This window comes from Ostrea edulis, chromosome 2 (genome assembly GCF_947568905.1).
Source record: "Ostrea edulis chromosome 2, xbOstEdul1.1, whole genome shotgun sequence".
Classification (NCBI taxonomy): domain Eukaryota; kingdom Metazoa; phylum Mollusca; class Bivalvia; order Ostreida; family Ostreidae; genus Ostrea; species Ostrea edulis.
This window is the reverse complement of record NC_079165.1, coordinates 60,418,582-60,444,143: the sequence shown is the minus strand read 5'-3', so window position 1 is coordinate 60,444,143 and position 25,562 is coordinate 60,418,582. Positions and strand designations below refer to the sequence as shown.

At 33.1% G+C, this 25,562-nt stretch overlaps 2 protein-coding genes across 2 annotated transcripts; one reads left to right on the top strand and one right to left on the bottom strand.

The window, feature by feature from the left end:
- Window positions 1-160: 160 nt before the first annotated feature.
- Window positions 161-12,574, bottom strand: LOC125679032 (coiled-coil domain-containing protein 22 homolog). The gene is made up of 16 exons (XM_048917917.2): window positions 12,474-12,574; window positions 10,944-11,118; window positions 10,609-10,741; window positions 9,092-9,222; window positions 8,797-8,881; window positions 8,340-8,509; window positions 7,901-8,104; window positions 7,481-7,534; window positions 7,074-7,313; window positions 6,700-6,816; window positions 6,473-6,574; window positions 6,238-6,345; window positions 4,976-5,071; window positions 4,475-4,534; window positions 2,757-2,831; window positions 161-1,911 (listed from the first exon to the last, which is right to left on the bottom strand). The coding sequence occupies exons 1-16, from the start codon at window positions 12,521-12,523 to the stop codon at window positions 1,795-1,797; spliced, it is 1,917 nt and encodes a 638-aa protein (XP_048773874.2). The 5' UTR covers window positions 12,524-12,574; the 3' UTR covers window positions 161-1,794.
- A 135-nt stretch (window positions 12,575-12,709) lies between these two features.
- LOC125679031 (sodium channel and clathrin linker 1-like) lies at window positions 12,710-25,308 on the top strand. Its single transcript, XM_048917916.2, has 22 exons — window positions 12,710-12,887; window positions 13,737-13,798; window positions 14,063-14,112; window positions 14,376-14,448; window positions 14,675-14,857; window positions 15,159-15,230; window positions 15,755-15,805; window positions 17,300-17,370; window positions 17,496-17,586; window positions 18,825-18,916; window positions 19,117-19,203; window positions 19,502-19,592; window positions 19,891-19,989; window positions 20,188-20,259; window positions 20,395-20,469; window positions 20,699-20,847; window positions 21,068-21,260; window positions 22,325-22,461; window positions 22,774-22,912; window positions 23,622-23,717; window positions 23,823-23,917; window positions 24,902-25,308. The coding sequence occupies exons 1-22, from the start codon at window positions 12,851-12,853 to the stop codon at window positions 25,011-25,013; spliced, it is 2,127 nt and encodes a 708-aa protein (XP_048773873.2). The 5' UTR covers window positions 12,710-12,850; the 3' UTR covers window positions 25,014-25,308.
- The last annotated feature ends 254 nt before the right edge of the window (window positions 25,309-25,562 follow it).

Below are 25,562 nucleotides of genomic sequence, written 5' to 3'. Positions count from 1 at the left end.
ATTTTCCCGATTCCTTACTGGTAAATATTAATGAAACAAAACAACATTTTCCCTAAAATCAGCCCAGAAAGCTGACAATGACACCTGTACCTGTAGAAAACCTTCTGTTACTACTGCTAGAGTAGCCCTTCAAACACCAAACACTACAACAACTCTTCTGTCAGGCTTCAAGCTGTTTTATACTTGGAATTGTTATGTTTATTAACACAATGTTTCTAAATGAAAACAATAATATTCATCATAATCATATTTGATGATTTTAAATATACTAATAGTAACATACATGTATATTGCACAAGTTACATAATATGTTTGTCAATTCATCAGATTCACAGGTAACTGCATAAATCTCAAACTTTATTGTAGTTTCCTCAAATAAAATCCTGCAATGGAGATACACACCAGTATCGTAGTCTCATAAATGTACATAAAAGAGTTATAAAATCATGATACGTGAATAGAAAAACAGGACAGTCGATACAAGAAAAAATACAGGTACAGAAACTGTATAACATATACAGAAACACACTGTACAGAAGTAGCTTTTATTGCTTATTAACCAAAGGAGCCACGTGGCTCATAGATACACTGTGTACCATACAGGCAGAGGATTCAGAATTATTACAATATGTAAATATATATTATCAGAGAAATAAGTTCATAAACAGAAATAAATTTAATGAAAAATGAAACTTCATCAATGACAGTTTACACATAGTGCTACCCTTTGTTTTGTAGCTTTCAATAAATACTGACAAAGCTTATGAATAGTGGACACATTGTACAATAGTACATGTACGGACACTGTACAATAGTACATGTACAAGCACATTGTTCGGACACTCGGTACATGTATGGACACTTGGTACAGATTGGGAATCTAATGGACAGTCTCTGTAAACTATGCATTGTTTGATGTGATGTATTATGAAAAACTAATGTTGGATACTTTAGAGGTTTAAGAAAGATACTCAAGAAACATAATAAAATAATCATGATTTTTTCATTGAATGTACTTGTATTTACGTTGCACATTTTTTTGTTTGTTGATAGAACGTTCACATTTTTTACTTCAGTAAATCAATTCAATGTAAACTTGTTCTGATGATGACCGCCTTCTGGTCGAAACCGGTCAACCACTAAATTTCATCTTGCATTCTCATGATGTGTGAGTGATCTGTTTTAATTCTTTAACTTTAGAGATTAGACAAAAGAAGAACAAGTTGTGTATGGCATTAAATAGGAAAATTCTGTTGTCTTTGGCAACCTTAAGAAAATTCATTTTGTAAAGATACATATACATGAACACTGGTACACATGTACCGTCTGAACATCCTATCTCAAATGTTCTTGTAACAGTATTTTAAAAATAATAAAGACCTTTAAAATAATTTTTTTTCTTAGTTTACACATGAGAGTTGTGAAGACAATGTGAATGTTCTCTTTATTCATTTGTACTGCAACACATTTTGATATATGCAATGTAATTTGCAATGAAAAGAAAACTCAGCAAATACATATAACATGTCTTCAATAGGGGACACTTTTCATTACAATACTATTAATTGCATCATAATCACAGCAAGAAGAGCAGTCCTGAAGAGCTTTCTTACAAACGTACAAACACAGACTTCAGAATGTATTCAGTTTACAAGGAATGCCTCAAAACAAACAATAACATTTCACCATTCTGACAACAATTCTATCACAGAGATATGGTCTATAGTATGAAATAATGCATCACATACAATGCCTTAGCGGTGGGTCTACAGGTACGGGTACCAGTCAACATCATCAGGACTTGTGTTTTATCTTCTCTATCATAGAATGGTTCTCCTTCTTCATTTGCTGGTAGTCTGATGTAATTTTCTCCAAGTTTGATAAAACTTTGTTTTTACTCTCATTTTCAATCTAGGAAGAAATAATGTGTACTCATATTTATACATAAAATAAAAACCCCAGCAGAATTCCGTAGTCCTATTTTCCACTAAAATCCCCAGTCATAAGTCAGGTAACAAACTTGTTTCACAAGTACATCTTAAACTAATGACAGTGCACATTAACAGGATTTTGTACACTTTTACATAACCTTAATTACCTTTAAACAATCGGAACATCACTCGGCCTATTCTGGAGAATAAATAAGAGTTTATTCTCCGGAATAGGCTGAGTAATGTTCCGATTGTACCTTTAAAGTAATTCCACCAGCATGTGATGTGATAAGATTTTGCAAAATTAATGATTTATTTAGATTTATGCATAATAGGGATATAAATTTTGTTGGAGTCTTTTCCGATAGTTATTATATGAACAATCAATGATATGTTAGAATTTTTTTTTATTGAATCCAAGGGCAATAACTCTGTTTTCATAAATTTCTTTCCATTATGCGATAGAATTCCTTTATTTTTCACATTTAGTATATTTAAAGAAACAGTTTCATGAAATTGTAATGAATACTATTATACTATTATAATCATCATAAGCATTTTTTGTGAAATTTTGATAACGTTGTTTAAGGAAAATACCAATTATCTGACATTGATATGTGTGTCTCACATCTTAAAAAGTACGATGTCGACCTATATATTTTATTTGATAATTCATTAGTTTTAACTCTAATCAATGGAAATAAATACACTTTCTATACATTTATAAGATAATAATGTGGATATGGAGTTAGAAAGAATTTTTTCTATTTCTAAGAAATCACTCCTTTATATGAAAACTGCTCATGAATAATGTCTGTTCTTTACCTGATCCTCCAGTTCTCGGATTTCTCTCATGATGACACCTGTGTCAGCTACAGTCTTCATTAGCTGTTCACAATTCTAAAACAAAAGCACATCAAATAAAAATCAGCAAACAAGCTTATATTTCCTCACCCCATTAATACAGTGGAGCCTCGTTAATCCGGACACTTTGGTTCCCAGCAAAATCGTCCGGATAAATGAAGCGTCCGGATAATTGAATCGCATATTTTCTATCTTTACATAAGTAACCAATATGAGCCTACTTTATTGATGCATAGTGAATTAAACACATTCTATCATTGGATTTGACCATTTGCATTAGAAATAAATTATGATAATGTTAACATTTACATGCATTTCAAAGCACTAAAATTTAATGTACGTGTTCAGTGTATTTGCCTGTGCTTACATTGTACATACATATGATCCTTACAAATTAATATAGAAAACTGTGTACCGTATGCACTAAAACAAATAATGAAGCACTTTATGTAACTATAAGTAAATAAATCATTAGTAACTAACATAATCATTTACACTTCAAACATTTCATCACACTTTTACTTCTTAAAGAGGCCGGTAATTTCCATCTGTCACGATTCACGGGTTCGGCGGTCTGTTAAAACAATCTTCATCGTCCAAAGTTGATATAAGAATTTCGTGATTATCATGTCAGTTGACAACATTCTTTAACCAAAATTCAATCTGCCAGAGTTTATATTTCTTATTCTATAATTATCCAAGACAATATCGCGAGAACAAAATCATTGAAGCTTGTAATATCAAGACCTGCTACTGCTTTGATCTAGTCACGCGCACCTATTATTTTCATGATGCGATAATAACGGAACAAAACTCGGGTGAACATTACAGGTACATACAGAATTTAATTGTCATTTTCCTTAAAATGGTAATTTTCTCACTTCTACCCAGAGTTTAAAAATTCGAAAGCAATAAAGCTCTACAATATCGTAACAAGAATCAATCGTACACAGGTACATTCTACATGCATAACATTCTAAACGTTAAAACCTTATACTACATATACATGTGCATGAACATACATGTATATTTCACGCCAATCAACAGTATAAAATCCAGAATCTAGAAGTATAGTCTAGACTCTTTAGATTTGAATAAGCTGATATCAATTTACGAATCAGCATAACTGACATGTGTAGCAGTTAAAAAAATTATCATTGCGGCATGATGTTTAATTTATTAATACTATTAGGCTATTGATCAAGACTATAAAATAATATGTTACAGATTTATTTACAAAATTCAACACTACACGCAATAACGATCTTATGTGCGAAAATTGGCAACACAATGTCTCGATCGGCACGTGCTATCTAACGGACTTATCATCACACACCACCTAATTGGAGAGAGGTGTTGACAGGGTACAGGTAATCACTTCAATTAGACAGTGTGGCTTGTTTTCTTTATAATTTACGCCTTGCTAAAATTGTCCGACACAGACCTCCCCTGAACAAAATTACCGTCCGGATTAACGGTACAATTTTCAATTCATTATAACGTTTTGCAGTAAAAAGTGACCGTCCGGATCCGGAACGTGAATTTCCGGATTAATGATGCAATATAATGTATAAAAATTCCGTTCCCTAGAAAAATCGTCCAGAAGGTGAAGCGTCCGGATTAATGGCGTCCGGATTACCGAGGCTCCACTGTAATCGATAATAGCTATGTACAAGTACCTCGTGTAATGCTGCTAGGTGTCTGTAGGCTTTCTTCACAGATTCATCCTTTTTTGCATCCTACATTAAAAACAAAACCAGTAAATGATGAAGCTCCCACTTATTAACAACAGAGCAGAACATTCCTACAGAATGTACTCACACAGTATCAAACCTGAAGCATTCTACATCAGTATTCACTTACACACCTAACCACGCACAGTCTCCATTGTGATTACCGGTACAGAATGATATGCATAAATTAACCAGATCCTCCAGAATATTATTGTCAAAGAAAAATGAATAATCAGAGAATCCTCCATGAAAGAGATGGCTGTTACTAAATAGGATATATAAGTTCATCAGTGATTGTTACTTACTCTAGATATAAGTTCATCAGAGATTGTTTTACTTACTCTAAATATAAGTTCATCAGAGATTGTTTTACTTACTCTAAATATAAATTCATCAGAGATTGTTTTACTTACTCTAAATATAAGTTCGCCGGTGACTGTTACTTACTCTAAATATAAGTTCGTCAGTGACTGTAAAGGTTCGGTCCAGTTTTCCAGACAGGTTGTTTATTTCTTTCTGTATAGATCTGGTATCAATCAGCACCTATAAATCAGGACAAACAGCAAACAAGTTTTATAAGGGAACATTTATGTAGTCTTCATTTCTTCAGGATGGACTCCTGTCATCATTTAAATCAGAAGATATATGTGTGTATTCTCTCTAGTTGTAAAACTTGTGGATCATAAGGTCACAGTACTCTTTCTTACTTATAGTTGTAATATTCAATGATAAATTGGGGTCTGAGGAACTTGAATTACATGTATTGGGGACTCTTTCTTCTTAGTGGAATCAACTGGCAGTAAACTATCTCTTTATTCCCTCATTTGAAAAATTTTAAAGTACCAATTTTAGCTTCAGAAGAGCAAAATTACAGCAAATAACATGATGGAAATGAGATGTAACTGACAAAATTAACAGAGTATAGTAAATTTTCAAGATATTATGAACTTGCTATCCCTCTTCAGGCCATGTTAGATGCCCAACTCCATATCTTATCTTAAGAAATTAAACCCTGAGATAATTTTCTCTTCCTTATATGACCCCTACTTAAATTCATGACATTGTGAACTTTATTTAAACCAGTCTAATAACATTAAAAAAAACTCCAAAATATCTAGGCAGTAGAAGTATGAAAGAAATAACAATTAAGGTGCAAAAATTTAAATACATGTATATGGGGAAATTTAGCCTACATTTTATGTTTATATTGAATTTGCCAATGTTTATTAGTGAAGCTTTGCAAAAAGACAGAAACTTATTCATTTATAGTGTTTATGCAATAAATGACATAATTGTAAGAAATCGCTAGCATAAACAATTTATGCCTACTCTAATGAAATTTTAAGGTCCTATAGTACATAAAAATGATTGTGACCTTGATACTAATCTTGACACAAAAACAAAAACCACAACACCCATTTTTCTGTGTCTCAAAAGAATGTATACATTCTATAATTCTTCAATACAAAATGTCATATATCAAAGCATCCAATAAATATGAGAAGAATCCATCTTTAAACATAAAATTTGTTTCCTGTCATTTACATAAAATCTCTTTTATTCAAGTTAATTCTTAAAATCCCACAAGTTAATTTTTTTCTCTTTTATTCAAGCTAATTTTTAAAATTCATTTCCCCCACAAAGCACATTCACTGTATCTTCCTTTATAGTAATTCTTTCCAAGTTTTCAATCCCAAGTTTGAAATTACCTTTTCTATTTCATCTCTTTGTTTCTTAATGCTAGACATAATTTCCATCATTCTCTTGGTATAGGAAGATCGCTTCTCATCTTTCTTCATACTAGTGTACTCAGCATTCTATGGTTCCATACACAAAATGAATTAGTATCAAGTACTGGAATCTACTTTTGAATTTTTTAATTGAATGTACATGGATGCTATAAACAATTGAGATGTGAGTGGCAGCAATCGATGGGGCACTCACCAAGTGCTTAAGCATTTCCTCTTTGTTTCTGGCGTCGTCTGCTACTTCCTTCATCTTCTGTCGATACGCTTTAATTTCTTCTAACCTCCTCTCTGCCTCTGACTGTGGAAGAATTACACCATTACAAATGACATGGATATTGAATCATAACACTTTTATGACAAATTAGAGTTTAGCTATAAATCCACCATCAATGCAATTCAGCAGACAGTGAAAAACCAGCAAACCTCTTTTTTGGAATTGAGTTCTTTGAGTTCCCTGAACTGTTGTATGAGAGGCACCCTGTGTTTCTCCCATTGATTAGCCAATGTCACTAACTTCTGTGCACTGGAATCCACTATGGCCTTAAAATAATAGAAAATGAATGAATAATGCTACAAAATACTACTGCAAAATACACCTATGCTTCTGTGTTACTATGTTACTCTATGTAAACATACAACATAACAGATCAGAATGAATAAGACGTTGTATCTAGTGTTATTTCCTATTCCAAGGTTTAAACTATCTTCCTTATAAATCAAATGATCTTATTCTTCCTACACTCTTCATTTGTGCTATTTCAATACATTTCTGATTGTGAAAATACATGTTCATTTACCTGAACTTTAGCAATATTATTCTCAGCATCTGGTAGAAGATCTAGGGTTCTTTTCTTGACTTTATAATTTTCTTCCTTGTCAGAGTTCTGTCTGGATTGTGTGTTGATTTCCTCTTCCATCTGTTTCACACCAGCATTAAACTTTTTGACCTCCAGATCTAATTGATCAAGTTTAGAGGTAACACTTTCAAGTTCTTGTTTTATTTCTAGCACTTCCTCCTCACGCTGTTTTATAAGTTCCTAAATTTTCAAAACAAAAGAAAGACACATAATTTCTGGTTCTTAATCTGTACTTATTTGAAATACAAATTTCCCCCGATATTTTATCATAAATATAACATACAAGTAGGTTAAGGCCACAGTTTTTCAATTTCTTGGTTTACAGATGTAGGTAAACTTTCACTCACCTCCTCAGTGTGTGGTTTTTCTGCCTCTGTTCCTATCTGTGATAATGCCTCATCCTAATGGAAGGGGAGGAATCAAATTTTATAATATCGATAATGAAGTATGAAAACTTAACTTTTGTATTAAAAGACAGTGTGCATTCAAAAATGGATAAAACAGACAATAAACACTAAATATACATATATACATGTTCCAAAACTATCAATGAAATAATCAACAAATATACCAGTACATGTACAATGTATATTTGCATGTAAATCTAGAGAATTTTGTGGAATTTTAGTCCTTCATTAATGTCAATCAGTGTCACAAGATGACCAATGCCTTAAATATTTAGAATTTGAGTACAATGCATTTAAAATCATATAATACATATACATTAATATAATTCAATATTCTTATAAACATTTTACTAAACTTACCTTAGCAAATACTAGCTGTTCTGTGTGTGTAAATCGTGACCCTTTGGTTTTGGCAGAGGAGGTTCGACTTGCCATTTTGTCTAGAACCTGCTGTAGATTCTGGGCGGAACGAGAGGATGACACTTCCTGACTTCTCTTGACGTCCTGACGAAGCGTTTCAGCCAGCCGTTTCTGTATTCTTTGTCGCTTTTTGGCTCTGTAATCCTGTAATTATACAAACATTTAGAACCATCAATTACTTACTAGCATTTCAAACTAAACTATAGACATGAACTCCAACTCCACTTTTTATAATATCTCAGAGTAAACTTATCATATTAAAATCTTCATGTAAATATATAAGTCATAATTAGTTCATACAGGGGATTAAGTTTTGGGGGGAAATTCTTCTTAACGATGCAATTAATATATCATTTTCTACTGATCTCTCTTCACATGCCTTTTCTGAGAGTCTAGTTGCAAGTCCTTGGCTATTCCATTCATTTTCCCACTCCATTTGAGCAGAAATTTCACTGGCGATTTCTTCTAGAATTGACGGGGCTGTATCTTTATGATTTGTTGTTTGGTTTGTTATATATGGAAGACATTCAGAGTAGTAAGACTTTAATTCTGGAAACAGAAAAGTTACAGAAAATAATTAGATAGTGAAAAGATGCATTTTTACACAACATCTTGAGATTGTTGCAATATTACAAGCACACACACATTTGATTAGCAGCGTTGGTATAATTTGCAACTAATTACTTTGTAATTAGTTTATATTCATGGAAAGGACATTTATAACATGTTGACCAATCCTTTTCTGTATTGAATGAAATATTCATTAAAGTAAATCAATAAATTTTCCTTGTTTGAGTTTAAAGACAGATATAAAAACATTTTATAATTTATTTCACCTTTTGGCACTTTCTTTGTTAGATCTCCTGAACCACTCGGGGACTTTAATTTACATGCACGATAATTACACATGGCACATGATCCCTGAAATATATCAAATAAAGATTTGCTTTTTTCCTAGAAGGGCACAGAATGTTTTTATTTTTATATAGGACACTTGCATTTTTCATGCATCTTTAAAATTATCAAAAATAATTAAGAATAAATAAACGAAAATCTTTTGTGCATCTTTAAAATAAAAATAAAAATTATGAAGAATAAATAAATGAATATCAGTGGACAGTGCATTCTCACCTCTCTCTGCCACATAAGAGGTTTACCCCTCCATGTGATGGAATCTTGTTTCAGATTTGGAGAAATCCATGGTGATTTCATCTGTCTCAACACAGAGGATGCTATTGCTCTCTGTAGCAAAGCAGAAGACCCTGTAAATCAAAGTCAACAAGTTAACAAGCATAACTGGTCCTGAACTAGAAATAAAATACATTCACATATTGCATAGACTGAAACATTTTGAATTTTCATTTTAATCATTACTGTATTAAAAGGTGAAAGGATAATGTTCACCAGGTGATTCAAAGTAAAGAAAGAATCCTAAAATCCCCCCAAAAAGTAATGTTTTATAAGATTCAAACATACATAAAATTTGAGGGATGGAGATGACAGACCAGATGTCAGACATATAAGCCAATTTCAAGCTGCTCAAGGGTCACAGAAAAATCAAGACACAGGTGACTCTAGATGGATCAAACTTCAATCTCTCAAAGTGAAGTCCCAGTTTTGATTTTTCTCTCTAACTGTCAAGGAAATTTATTTTCAATTTTAAGAACTTTCGATCTCTAAAAATTCTTTATTTCTTCAAGTAAAATCTGGTCACGATATATTAATACATATTTCGCTTATTGCTTGCATTGGCAATGTGTACCATTAACTGGGTGTTTATACTATATGTAGAACTATACTGGTGATATCCTACTTGTCACTGTTAAATCCGGCAATTAAGATGATTTATATTAGCATTCAGGGCTTGCTTGAAACTAACTTTTTATGTCACCAGTCCAGCCGGACTGATAGGGTATAATTTCAACCAGTCCGCAGAAAAATTTACCAGTCCACTAGAGTTTTTCAGAAATAATCAAACATATTTTGTTTATGTTTTTTTTATTAAAATAAATTAACGGAACTTGATATGCCTTATAGATGATATTGTAACACTTATATGAGATTTATATTTACTAATCTGGTTCGTCTGATATCTACAGAGGAATGCCAAATGTGTGTTTAAGATTCCATAAGTATGTTTTCCAAAATGATGTTTTAGAAAATTGATCAGTCCCATCGGATTGACTAAAACAAATGCCAGTCAGTCCATCAGACTTTTAACCAATCACGGACTGACGTTCATATGTTAATTTTGAGCCCTTGCATTGTATAAGGTATGAAACATGGACATTAACTTTGAGATTATAATGTTGAAAAGATAAAGTGAGATAAGAATTTGGACATTGTTAAGAGAAGAGCCAATTTCAGCTACAATACAAAATGAATCAAACCTGATTTTGTTAAAATGTGATTATGGCAAGTATCGCTCAACAACTTCCTACACAAGGACTGAGCAGCCAAACTGAGTAAACTTTCAGTATTAGATTTGAAATACATTTGTCAGATTGCTGATTTCCAGAGTTAGCCAACTCTTAAAACTTAAAATCCTGATCTCTGTAAGTATTTTGGGGACTGAGTTATTATGAGTCACCTGTATTTTGTTGACTATACTTTTAAGCATCATATCAGAGTAAGCAAAAATGACTCACCAAGGGGTTCCTCTGCTGCTTCTGCGGTGTCTTTAGGAAGTTTATCCACCAAAAACATAAATACCTTCCTAATCTCAGATTCATTGGAGTATAAAAATGTCTGATATCCAATTTCTCCTTTGTATCCAAGTTCCTTTAAGAATTACAATATTATGTTTTAATGTTTCATAACTGAATAATCTATAAGAAATCCTATCATGGTGGTAAAAGTAGATGTGATACAGAAGCATTCTATATCGAAATGACATTTATAACCAATTGGGAAATTTTTTTACAACACATTCATAGTACAGACAAGTAATGAATGTCTGCTTATTATTCAAGAACCCAAATACCTGTATGTAGTTCGCAAGTCCAGTTCCAACACGAAACCTGGCTGACATACCACCAGGCAGAGTATTTGGCAAATCAACATCTTGCTTCAAAATAGTCTTGATGCACTGGACAGCAGACGATACTATGAGCTCAGTTGAGAATTGCTTCAAACTAACAATTTCATCCTCAATGTCACTAGAAAAAGTAACAATGGACAATATTCATTATACAATGAAAGGTCAAGAACATACACACAAATCAATCGACTTTATTATCATGAAACCCATAGGCGAATCCAAGAATTTGTGAAAGGGGGGGGGGGGGGGGTCTAGCACTTGATCTTTTACATACTTTTCACAACCTCAAACTCTACCCCATTTACACCTTTTGCTTGTGTTCATACCATCTTTAGTGCCTCCGAGATCTTGAGAGTTTTTTAGACGTGAAAATGCTTAACTTATTTACTACTTGTTTCCAAAGTTTTAGTCATTCTAATCACCATACTCAAACCTTGAAATAAAAAAAGAATGAAATAAAAAAAGCTGATTTAAAGGTGACTCCCATTAAGGTCTGGGCCAGAAACTTTGGGGTAAATGGTACAAAATCCTGCATTCTGAGCATTTCCTGACTCTTCTTTTTCTCTTTCAAAATTGTCTACTTCTTAAACAAAACTTTTACGTTATATAAACTTTTTAAGATTTTTTAAGTGATACTTGTATCTGACGAAAATATCGTAAATATATATCAGTGTGTCGTCTTATTTATCCTAGAATTAAATGATATACTGGCATTGATAAAATTGAATGATGCAATACGGGACTTTCAAGATATGGATCCACTCTGACTTTTATTGCGTGTTGAACGTAATTTGTAGGGCATGTCATTTCCGGATTACAATAACAACTAAGTAAACAAGCATGGAATACTTCTATTGTTATCAAATTACTGTATTAAAATGCTATTTTTCAAAGAAAGGAATCACTACAACCATTTATAGGAAAATGCATTTGATTAAAATATGTGAGTTCATGGCAGGCGAGGAAAACAAATCTAGGGAATATCTTGAGGATACTCAAAGACTCTTGAAAACTGAATAACTCTAAAAATTTATAAAAAAAAAATAAAAATAAAAAATTGGTCTGCAAAAAAACCCAACAACAACAAAAAAGACCCCCCCCCCTTCCTCCTCTCGATCCGCCCTTGAATCCAACATGACCATGAAAGTGTAACATAATTTTGTAAAAAAAATTGCATGTCTGACATTTGAATAATTTCATTACGTTTTCTTTACTCTAATGTAAATATAGACAATAAAAATCAAACAGCACTGTCAATAATTTTATATTACAATCTAAAACATCGTAAACATCCATCGCATGGTAATTTCTGCCACCCCCAGTTTTCAAGGCTACAGCTGCATACGCCGCATACGCAAGGACAGTTTTTACGCAACAGCTACGCCTACTCTACAGCAAAATTCTAATAAGCAATGTACAAAAAGCTTCAAATTTCTGGATACATATCCATAATAACCCAAGATATTCAATTACCAGCCAATTGTTCGAAGGGAGAAAATAATGATCTTATCCACCTCCTCCATCTTGAAAAATCATGTGACTTCCATGTGTCGGAGAAAATGACCATGTGCCAAAATAAATAGATAAATAGATAAACAAATAAAAAATATAGTATTCGTAAATATATTACATAGCCAATTATTTTAAAATATATCTTTTCTAAAGATATTTTCGAATAAATATTCAAGGAAGCTTTTAAAGGCCATTTATTCAGCCCGGGCCTGTTTGTTTACAAATATGGCGACTTGGAAGGAATTTTTAAAACCACGAAGACAAAAATCCGTAGAAATCATATATTAGGGTTAATGTGACAGATGCTTTAGACCAGATTTACACGTTTTTGGATAATAATGGAAGACCAGCAGATAGAATTTCTGAAAGATCAAGGTATAAAGATTTTAACTTACGCTTGCGGCGGGTTTCATTTGTGCAGGTCCAAACGAATATTTTAGCATTACAGAATTATTCTTGATACCGAATTGTGAACTTTGTTATACATAATGAATTTACCAAAGATTAGAAAATATGTAAAATCAAACTTATATTTGTTTTTTGACGGTGGACAGGCCGTTTAATTCGTCTATAGATCTAGCTGCTAGCTGCATTTTGCATACAAAATGAATTTTTCCTCTCCAAAATATGAATTGCACCGGAAAATATTTATGAAGCTCCAAATCAACAAGAACTCAAATAATTGAAGATATCTTTGATAATTTAATTATTGTGTGTATCAAATCAATTATTGCTCTCATCAATTGATGTACACATCAGTTCAATTATTGCACAATAATTGAATTAATGCATGCATCATATTCAATTGATGAGACCAATAATTGATTTGATTTGCACATCTGCCTTTTTTTCTGCAATTGTTAGTACAAATCTCTTATCATATGTGATGTTAATGTACTGTATAGCAGGTTAATATCGCGATCGGAAAAAATCATAATTTTTTCATTTAGCAACATATCGCGGTCGGTTTAATTCGTGGAAAAACAAATCTTAATATTCTTCAATTTATTTCTTTAAATATATCAATATGAAAGATTAATTCACTGAATGTGAAATTTGCGGAAATTTTGTTTCATTGAATATAGCGAAAATTAACTCCGTGAGTTAATTTCCTGCTATATAGTATATTGCTGTATTTAGTAAATCACGCCAATAACCATCATGTAACCATATAGTTTTTGAAGGAATTCCACGAGTTTTACACAATAAACAACTATTTTTCAGTGCAAAGACTCAATGCTGAATTAGCTAAATACAGACATCATGAATTAAGGAGAGAAGAAGAGGTAACACACATCTAGTTCTCCCATCACATTCAAGGAATGCAGGATTTCCATTAAAACTTATCACAAAGTCAGAGCAATTTATGAATATTTTGTTTTGATCAAAAGCTCTAGACTTGAATTAAATGTGGAGGGTACATATAATATGTTTCTGTGAATAATGGAGAAAAGATAAAGGAGATAAGCAAAGAATGCATTTGATATGACAATCTTTTTACACTACTCATACTGTGTAATACATGAATTAAGAAGCTATTGTTATTTTAGACTCCTCTTGATCAGCCTGGCCCTCCTGCACCATGGTTAACAGAAAAAAGGTACCTTTCGATGTTGATCTATAAATGTGAATACATATATAAAGATCTGTGTTTTCATTTTGCAAAGCAAGATGTTAATGCATGACAGAAGTTAACAGCGAGAAGATATATCCTTAGAGCTATATGAAATTGCATGTGTAATGTAAACAACCATGTTGTCCATAAGACTGTAGAAAACTTGAAAGAGTGATTCAATGACGTAACACAAATAGAAGTTAAGATTAATTTGATGAATGGTGACTAATAAGTCCATGTTATTGCAGTGTTTTGTCACCGCTTATAGCAGAATATGATCAACAGTTTCAGGAACTGGAGCAAGATAGAGACATTCTGAAGGTATATCTTATAAAGAATTCCCTCTAGATTTGAACCATTATATTATGATTTATGATATCAGTACAAAATCCACTATTTAAATGTATGTTAAGTTTAATTTTACATTGCATATTAATTTGCACTATCTTGTGAATGCATTTCCTTTTATGGCACTAAAGTGAAAATCATTTGCCTCTTGTGTAAGTTACTTGTACACAGGTGATTAGACTAGAACTCTATTTCGTAGGAAGAACTATCTCGTCTAAAACCTGAACTAGACAGAGTTGTTTCCGAGAACAACAAACTTGTTCAACAGTTAAGGGAGTCCATAGAGAAGCAGCTAGGAACTGTGGATAATGAGTTCTCTCCTGCTAATGACCAGGAACAGGTCTTCCAGAACCTCCAAATGCAGGCAGAAAGTGCTTTACAGGTACACTGAAATTATTATTTTTTATGCAGACCACTTAATTAAAAAACAAAACAAAAAAATCAACCATTGTTATTAAATCCATCTTTACATATCTTTAACTTAAACAAATTATTACACAGCTGTATAGATCTTGACATATGACTTTATTTCCTTGCAAATCAGCAATCTACAGAATTTGACCTACATAAATTTAAAGGATTTCAGAGTTTTAGAATGTGTAAAGAACATGCTTTTGAAAAATGCACCAAGTAAACACGACTAGGAAGAATTATAAGTAACAGAAAGATTTATTGTGTTATAGGAAAAAGATGCAGCTTTAGAAAGATGGCAAGAAGCTGACCAAGAAATAGATCGTCTTCAGCATGAGCTACAGGTAGGAGTCCCTGGATGAACAGGAAATCGTGTATAAACACTATTAATCAATGGGATATGATTCATTTTCCTGATACATATATTTACTCGAGCTTTGTCATTAATAAATCTTTGATGATTCATTGTTTGTAAATCTTGATGAAAACTGTGACATGTAAGTGACTTTTCAACTTTACATAAAAACTTATATTTACACATGAAACAAATGTGGTGTTGAATTACAAACAATTCATGGAAATACATGTGTAAGGAATGGATGTGAAACATGCATCCATTATTTTTATTACTCATGATAGACATTTATTCCTTAATCAGATCCATGATTTATAGTAAACAGTCATTATCATGGAATAAATTTTGAAGAAAAAAACCCATTTTGCATTGTAATGACAGATTCATGAGGAAATTTGTTAAAATTAATGTATGATATCTGAAAACTGCTATTAATTAAAGGAGTTTTATAATATGTGAATTGCAACTACTGTACAGATACACATTTGTATTATTTTATGATTGTTTTTAAAGAATGAAAAGGACAGTCATCAGTGGAGAGTTGTAGAACAACAAGCCCACCAGGTGAGTGACTGTACTCTGTCACGTGTAGTACCAACAAAAGGTACGAGAGAGACTGTACTCTGTCACGTGTAGTACCAACAAAAGGTACGAGAGAGACTGTACTCTGTCACGTGTAGTACCAACAAAAGGTAAGAGAGTGACTGTACTCTGTCACGTGTAGTACCAACAAAAGGTACGAGAGAGACTGTACTCTGTCACGTGTAGTACCAACAAAAGGTAAGAGAGTGACTGTACTCTGTCACGTGTAGTACCAACAAAAGGTACGAGAGTGACTGTACTCTGTCACGTGTAGTACCAACAAAAGGTAAGAGAGTGACTGTACTCTGTCACGTGTAGTACCAACAAAAGGTAAGAGAGTGACTGTACTGTGTCATGTGTAGTACCAACAAAAGGTAAGAGAGTGACTGTACTCTGTCACGTGTAGTACCAACAAAAGGTAAGAGAGTGACTGTACTCTGTCACGTGTAGTACCAACAAAAGGTAAGAGAGTGACTGTACTCTGTCACGTGTAGTACCAACAAAAGGTAAGAGAGTGACTGTACTCTGTCACGTGTAGTACCAACAAAAGGTAAGAGAGTGACTGTACTCTGTCATGTGTAGTACCAACAAAAGGTAAGAGAGTGACTGTACTCTGTCACGTGTAGTACCAACAAAAGGTAAGAGAGTGACTGTACTCTGTCACGTGTAGTACCAACAAAAGGTAAGAGAGTGACTGTACTCTGTCATGTGTAGTACCAACAAAAGGTAAGAGAGTGACTGTACTCTGTCACCTGTAGTACCAACAAAAGGTAAGAGAGTGACTGTACTCTGTCACGTGTAGTACCAACAAAAGGTAAGAGAGAGAGTGACTGTACTCTGTAACGTGTAGTACCAACAAAAGGTAAGAGAGTGACTGTACTCTGTCACGTGTAGTACCAACAAAATGTAAGAGAGTGACTGTACTCTGTAACGTGTAGTACCAACAAAAGGTAAGAGAGTGACTGTACTCTGTCACGTGTAGTACCAACAAAAGGTAAGAGAGTGACTGTACTCTGTCACGTGTAGTACCAACAAAAGGTAAGAGAGTGACTGTATTCTGTAATGTGTAGTACCAACAAAAGGTAAGAGAGAGAGTGACTGTATTCTGTCACGTATAGTACCAACAAAAGGTAAGAGAGTGACTGTACTCTGTCACGTGTAGTACCAACAAAAGGTAAGAGAGTGACTGTACTCTGTCACGTGTAGTACCAACAAAAGGTAAGAGAGTGACTGTACTGTGTCATGTGTAGTACCAACAAAAGGTAAGAGAGAGACTGTACTCTGTCACGTGTAGTACCAACAAAAGGTAAGAGAGAGACTGTACTCTGTCACGTGTAGTACCAACAAAAGGTAAGAGAGTGACTGTACTCTGTAACGTGTAGTACCAACAAAAGGTAAGAGAGAATGACTCAGAACAAATCTCCTTTAATCTTCTTGTAAAACTTCTTCTCTATTCTGAATTAATTTTTTCCTTAGATGCAGTCAGAATATTTTGAAACAGTGTCTGTTTTGAACAAAGAAATTGATGCCTTGCAGAATGATCTTAGGCAAGTATTTCTATTGATGGTTGATTGTTCAAACCCGTGCTCTGATGAAGAAAATTGGAAATCAATATTAAGAATGTTTGTCATGTTTTGGAAATTGTTTTGATGATATTTTCCTCCACTGACAGGTCCACACGAGAACAACTGGATGTGGCCAACATGGAGGCCAGAGATCTGAAAAGATCCAACAAGGATCTGGAGCAGCAACTCATCTGGAAGGTACACTGTGCTCCATACAGAAAGATCAATAGTCAAATGTAGTTATTAGAAATAAGCAGTAACCACATGTAGTCATCAGAAACATCAGGAACAAATAGTAGTCACATGTAGTCATCAGGAATAAGCAGTAGTCACATACATGTAGTCATCAGGAACTAACAGTAGTCACATGTAATCATCAGGAATAAGCAGTAGTCACATACATGTAGTCATCAGGAACAAACAGTAGTCACATACATATAGTCATCAGGAATAAGCAGTAGTCACATACATGTAGTCATCAGGAACTAACAGTAGTCAATTACATGTAGTCATCAGGAACTAACAGTAGTCACATACATGTAGTCATCAGGAACAAGCAGTAGTCACATACATGTAGTCATCAGGAATAAGCAGTAGTCACATACATGTAGTCATCAGGAACAAACAGTAGTCAAATACATGTAGTCATCAGGAATAAGCAGTAGTCACATACATGTAGTCATCAGGAACTAACAGTAGTCAAATACATGTAGTCATCAGGAACTAACAGTATTCAAATACATGTAGTCATCAGGGACAAGCAGTAGTCACATAGTTGTTAATTGTTAATAGTCTGAAAATGGGTGATTTATTTGCTAAAAGTGGTATTACTGAATTTTAACACTGAGGAATGCAGTAAGAAACCCTACTTTCTGATGGTGATAATCAAATGAAATATGTGATACCCTTCATTCAGAGTGTGTATGTGGTGGTGGGGATTGTGGTTGCGGTAGGAGGGGCATCAACATTATTTTACTCAGTTGTTGAGAATGTTGCAGAACATTTCATCATTAATTTCATTAAACTAATTCATCGGATATACACACCTGTTTTTGAACTATGGTGTAGAATCTATGTGGATCATATCCTCATAAGATGGCAAACATGTAATCTCAAATTATTACATGTACATGTTTATATGCAATTGGGTAGTGAAGTATAAAGTGCACCAATTGTCCAGTGATATTGTTAAAGAAACTGCATGCAGTTATTATAAAGTATCAAAGTTTTACAGGTGCACATTATTAAAATATTTGTTTAGAATACTGATCTCCAAATCCACACATTAAGTCTATAAGCAGATTATGTTGTATTATCTCATTTCTCAATACTTAAGAATGAAATCTCCAAATAATTTTACTGTAACTGATAGAAGGTTTTGTACCTGAGGTTAACAGAGAGAATTATAGGCTTTATCTTGTTGACTTTGAATGCAGGATCAAGAAGTTGCAGATGTCATCTTTAAGGAAGGAATGTCTGATTCCAGAGTTGGAGAACTGAAGAAAATAATGGACGAGACTTCACACAAGTTAGTTGAGAGATAATGGGAATTTTTCTCTGTATATCACTCTAAATGTGTTCTTTCCGCCAACTGCATCTAGTAACAGTTCATTCATCTGGCGGAATATTATAAATGTAAATATGCACACAATTTATGAAGACAGTGATTGAAATTGATAGTCACAAGATTACGCATTGGTATCTCTTAAAGATATTTCATTCTCTTAGATTATCATCAGCATTAAAAGAATTGGATGATGTGAAAGGAGAAAAGGTTGCATTAGAAGCACGAGTTTCCGAGTTAAAGAAACGAGGGTAAGTATTTATTTGTATTGTACACATGTACTAAACACAAAAATTACTTCCTAGTAAGTCAGAGACTTAAAAAGGGAATATGTATGGTTACTTAGTTTGGGGTGCTACCCATGGACTATTGTGATGATAGGCTAATAATGATATCTACAATGTGATAATAATGTGAACTGTTTTACTGACTATGCTGGTTCTAACATCCACACATGGCTGAAGACAGCTACATCAAACTTTATGTATGTAAGCATTTCATTGGCAGTTCTTGAATTTAAATCTTTAAATGCACATTTTTCTTGCTAAGGGATGAATTAGAAAAGAAAGAGTTTGATTATGTGGCCCAAGTCAGAGATGCAGTACAAATGGTAGAAAATTCTGTGCTGGAAAAGGATCAGGTGAGAGAAAACAATTAAACACCTTCAGCTCAGAGTTGTTAGGGCTCTGTCTAATTAGCAGATGCCCTATAGTGATCTTCCTGTGTGAGTGTGCATGCATCTGTCTGTACAAACACTTTTGTGGACTTTTTTGCCTATCCTTTTAGCTATTGAATTGAAAATTTATACATGAACTTAGTTCAATCAATTACATTTGGGATTTGTTGACTGATTATTGAAAGAGTTATGGACCTTGAACATACATGTAGCAAAATTCTTGTACATGTACCTAAAATAATTGTTTAGTTTTTTTAAATAGGCAGAAATGGAGGTGAAACAAAAGGAGGAAGAAATAGAAAAATTACAGGATGCTCTGAATAAGTTGATAAATGATGCTGGTGTCAGAACAAGGCAAGAGGTATGTATATTTTATTCTGTATGGCGATTTTCAGAATATTAAAGTGGTTCTGCAAATATTTGCAAAAGAGAGAATTATAGATATAGGAGATTGTTTTAAAATAATTCAGCTACTGTATAATCCATAATATGAAATGTTAGAAATATTCTGTGCTAGAGACATGCATGTTGAATATAAAAATACAAACATTATTTGTAGGTGGATAGTGTCAGAAAACAGTGTAATGAAAGAATTTCTAAACTGACAGTGGAACTTCATACCATGGAAATGGTAAGAATTCATGGACAGGGGGGGGGGGGGGGGGGGGGGGGGGGGAGAATTCTGAGTATTTGTCATAAATTAGGACAAAATTACATGCATCATAATTAATTTGATTTAAAAAATTCACAATTATAATCTTCCTAGGACAATGCTGAAAAAGAGGAGCAAATAAAGCGGGCACTTCGTGACAAACGTAATGTAGAGGCAGAGCTAGAGAAGGTAAGTCTGCTTCCATAACCTGCTTGTTTCTTCTGAGAGAAATATCATGATGACAAAATCATATTTAGTGGAACAACTGAAAAGGTGAATGTGGTAGATGTGTACATAAACAAATGTAGGTTGCTGAAAATTTCCTACGGACATCTAGTCTTTTCTAGGACATCTAGTCTTTTCTAGACAATTTACAGCAACAGTTTTGAAGTTAGGACATGCCATGTGTCTGTTTTAGATTCTAAAAGAGGGTCATGCACAAGCAGTAAAGGACAAGGGTTCTTATGAAGACATTAACAGGAGGGCTATACAGGCAGAGAGAATGAGAGATGAACTGTTGGTCAAAGTGGATAATCTGACAAGTGCACTGAAGAGAGAGGAGATGAAGTAAGTATTTTAAATATGTCTCTACATCAAATAGTCTTACACTCAATGAAACTGTCTTGTTTTCATTTTTTTTTTTACAATCTACATGTTGACTGATGTTGATTTATTTTGTCTTGCTATTTACATGTACATAAATATAATTAATGTTATGGGAATATAATCAATGTTATGTGACTATAATAAATGTTATGTGCTTTTCCTATACTCTTTTTTTTTTAAGTCAAGAACAACTTAAATCTAAATCAGAAAAAGAGCTGATGGAAATGAAAAAAAGAAAAATCACCATGGACACTGAATTTGAGCATTTAAATGAAGAGAGGATAAAATTACAGAGTGATGTTGATGAAATGAAGAAAAGGGTAGTGTTAGCTGAGAAAGAGAAAGAGGGAGCTCAAAGAAAGTACCAGAAAGAGGTAACTGGTGTAATCGAAGTAAGATTAACATTGCCATTATTTTCTAATTGCAATAAAAGTTTGACTGTCGAAAATTTGAGTTTTAAATAACCAACAGTGTCGTGGCCTTTTCAGTGATTTCATATTATATATATATATATATATATATATATATATATATATATATATATATATATATATTGATTATCACATGTATCGTTTAGATCCTAGGGGTAAACGTAAGGTTGGGTGTTATAATTGTTTGTTTGTGCTTTATATATATATATATATATATATATATATATATATATATATATATATACATATATATATATATATATACACATACATACATACATTTATATATAATACATGGGGAGAGAGATGTATTCAACTTTTAACAGAAAAATTCTTTACTAAACTCAACATTCAAATACAGACAGTCAAACTTTTATTGCAATTAGAAAATAATGGCAGTTATTTTTTATGTTACGTGTACAATGTAATTGATTTAACTGGACAATCAATGAGTGTATCATGCATTTAAAAATATTTTGTGAACTACCCAAACCAATATGAAAAAATACTTTCATAAATTTATTTAAGACAGTCACTGCTCATGGACAACATACATCCTCCAAGTTTTAAACAAAGTTAGAAATGAATGCCACAACCAGTAGTTTTATACTAGCAAATGATACCATTTTCAATGCAAAATAACTAGTGTTACATGCTTATTTGCCTGTATCTGTGACCGAGAAGCTCAATTCATATACAAGGATTGACAATTTATATACATTGTACAAGCAATTGTATAATTCTTTATGAAAGTGAAAATAGATAGTGAATGACAGAGAAGATCTCACTAAAACAGTGTTAAATGAGAACGGATGAAGATGAATCTGTACGTGATTGGAAAGTTACTAAATTTTATTCCATATCACTACCACTAGTATATAGATATATCTCATATTAATTCATTCAATGATACAATATTTTGAGATATTCTTCCACTTATAGTGGTGGATTTAGTTTTGTTGATAATGCCAGAATCAAACCACTAAAGCTGTTGATAAATCTCATAGATGGCCTTCCTGGAAAATGACATTCAGCAGAAGATACAGGATTACGAGGTGAGACTGCAGTGTTCTGACGACGCCAGCAGGAAAACTATCGCAGAACTCAGGAACCTCTTACAAGGACAACAGAGAATGAGTGCAAGGTCTGTACGAGTTTTACAACTTTTGATAGTTGCGTGTTTAGAAATCTACTAACTACTGGAAATATATCGGTATTGTTTATAATGTCAGACATGTGATGGTTATTTTTAATTTGGTGTATGTTATAAATTTAAGTAGTTTAAATAGGAAAAGTATGCCAATGATTATACATGCAATAACTAGACATTATGAATTTGGAAAACCGAGATAAATTGGTTAGTTGAGTTCCTTACTATGAATAAGAGCTACACAGCATATGGTTATCCTTCCTTTGTGATCCAAGTAATGGAAATTCGATTATCTCTTATTCTCAGATGGAAAGAGGAATGCCAGTCTATTACGGAAAAGTTTGAATGCAAGATAAATGATATGAGATCTGAGGTCAGTCATCTGAAAAAGAGAAATGATGAGCTTACATCTCTTCTTCGAGAAAGCCAGGCCAAGACTCTGGAGGTATTTAAGTCAGATCAAAAGTTGTTCCCCTTGAAGTGTTTTTTGAAGTCGTATCAAAATTTATTTCTTTGTTGGTCAGATAGTTCACCTTTTATCAATAATATAGGTGGGTTTTTTTTTCTTTTTTTTTTCGTAGTATAAATTATCAGTTATTTCCCTTATTATTATTTTTTTTCATTGGTCATATCAAAATCAAAGGCAATTTCCCTATTATCAACAGGGGTGGATCCAGGAATTGCAATTACGGGGGGGGGGGGGGCACTTTATGAGGCAGGGGGTCTGGGGGCCACCTTGAGGCCCTCAAAGCCCCCGGAAAGCTCCTGGATTTTACAAATTTCATAGGGCTTAAAATATATCTCCTATCTAAGTCATTTACAAGTACTATTTTCTATCATTTTTAATAAGGTGAGTAAAATTACTCAAATTTTTGTTTTTAGAAAAAATTAAATTATTAAGTTCTTCCAATAAAATAGTTCAAGAAATCAAAAGATTTTGTCATTTATTTCTCTGGGAGTGGAAGAAATTATTGCTTCTTTTATTGTTTAGTATATTTTTTCTAAACAAGTAACCATGATTTACCTTAAATTTGAAAATTTTAGGGGGGGGGGGGGCACCAGCTGCGCCTCCCTTAAATCTGCCACTGATCAATACATGTAATAGGTTTTCTTTTAGTAGAATACATTATCAGTTTGCACACATACTGTTTCAGGCTGAGAGGATGATCACAGATTATGCTAAAAACATCTACAGGATAGAGGAGAGAATGAGGGAGTCTGAAGCCAGAGCAGCTGAAACTTCCAAACAGGTCAGCCAAGCAATTAGTCTCAAAATTGTATGCATTCGCCTTGACAGGCAGAGTGTTAGATAGTGAACATTCATCAATCACATCATGTTATATTTCTGTTGACAGTTAGCAAGACAATCTGTTAGAGAGAGACAAATGGCCAATGAGAAAAGAAGCTTAATGCAAGAGTTACAAAGAAGCACCATGGAGAATTCTTTCAGGTCAATATCCAGCACTACTTTACTCCATTTGGAATTCCTTTACAGTACTTTTGCAATTCATAGGGGCTACATTTACATGTATCTTGTAAACAGTTTCTCTGTCTTTAACTAAAGGACTAGATTCAATATTTTTGAATTAATGTAGTATTTAGTCATTTCAATGTTGATATAGTTTATACGAAAAAAAATGGAATTCATGTCCCAAATGCTTATTTCTATTTTGGAATGTTATCACAAAGTGGGTGATTTTTTTTTTCTATTGCTATAAGAAATTTAGATCTCTGTAGCAGTTTTATGCCTACAATAAAAAAACATCGATGCCATGTGCAAATCAAATCATTTTTAAATGAAAAATTCAGTATTTTCTAAGCTTTTTGGCTTCAGAAAGTATGGGTGCCATGTGGTCAAATTCAAATACATGTATGTAAAACTATATTATAATTTTGCAAATATAAAGTTGATGGTACACTCATGGCTCTTGCACTTTTTATGACCAGATTGCATTAAAAGGCCTGTTGAAGAAATGGCAGAAATCAAAATGTCTGTAATGTTGTAGATTAAGTATCCATTGCCAATATAATAAGTGGTTTATACATGTACATGTATATTTAACTTATTCAATGACTAATTCATTTAAATCAAATTTGAAATAAGCAATCTGTTTTTTAAATTATCAAAATTTGAGCCAAATTATACTGCTGAAGAACTTTATAGCTCTTTCAGAAGTCCACAATACCAAAACTTTATATCAAATGTTTATACATGTATATGTATGTCCAGGGGTCCGTGTTTGCCCAACTCTTAATTTTGTTTTTCTTTTAAGAGTTATGAGACTGATTGCTATTTGTTATCTTCACTTTTTCACAATCTAGACCAATATCATTTCTTGTTTAAGTTCAGCAGTTGTGTCAACCTGAAGACTTCTGTTTTACAATGTCAACTGACATTTGTTTATATTCATCTTTTTCTTTCATTTGAAAACAGGAACCCCGATGCTTTACTGGTTAGTGAACTTGCCTCAAGTCAGCACTCTGTGAAGTCTGTCAATGGTACACGGGTCAAAGCTGACATACAGGATGTGATAACTGACCGATGACAAACTCCAATCTGACTGCCATTAAACTGACCATGCCAACCTGTGATAAACAGTGCCAACTGACACCCGATGCCGTATTAGAACCACTCACTTTACTTTGTAAGGTGGAAATCTATTGGATAGTATTTAATACTGACATTAAAGGTGAAATGGTTCTCAGTGATATAGATTTGTGATTCCATCCAGTACTGCCCAGTATGTTTTTACAATAGGGTATACACTTAATAACTATATTTGTTATCTTCATATACTCATATCATGTATTTTAGGCATTATTACATGCAATATTACCATATACTGTTGTTGTTTTCTATTTTCTCTTGTTAGACATTGATTCCAGGAATTACAATGGTTACGTAGTACCAGCAATAATTATATGTAAAGAAGGAATCCTGAAATTAGTTTCAATTACACAGGTACTACAAAACTTTTGAACTACCAGGTAATTAAGGTTGGACTAATAAGATATTGTAATCCTTTCATTAATTTCTCTGGACATAAAAAAGATGTCAACTTCATAGACAGCTAGACAGCTTGTATGTATGAGAG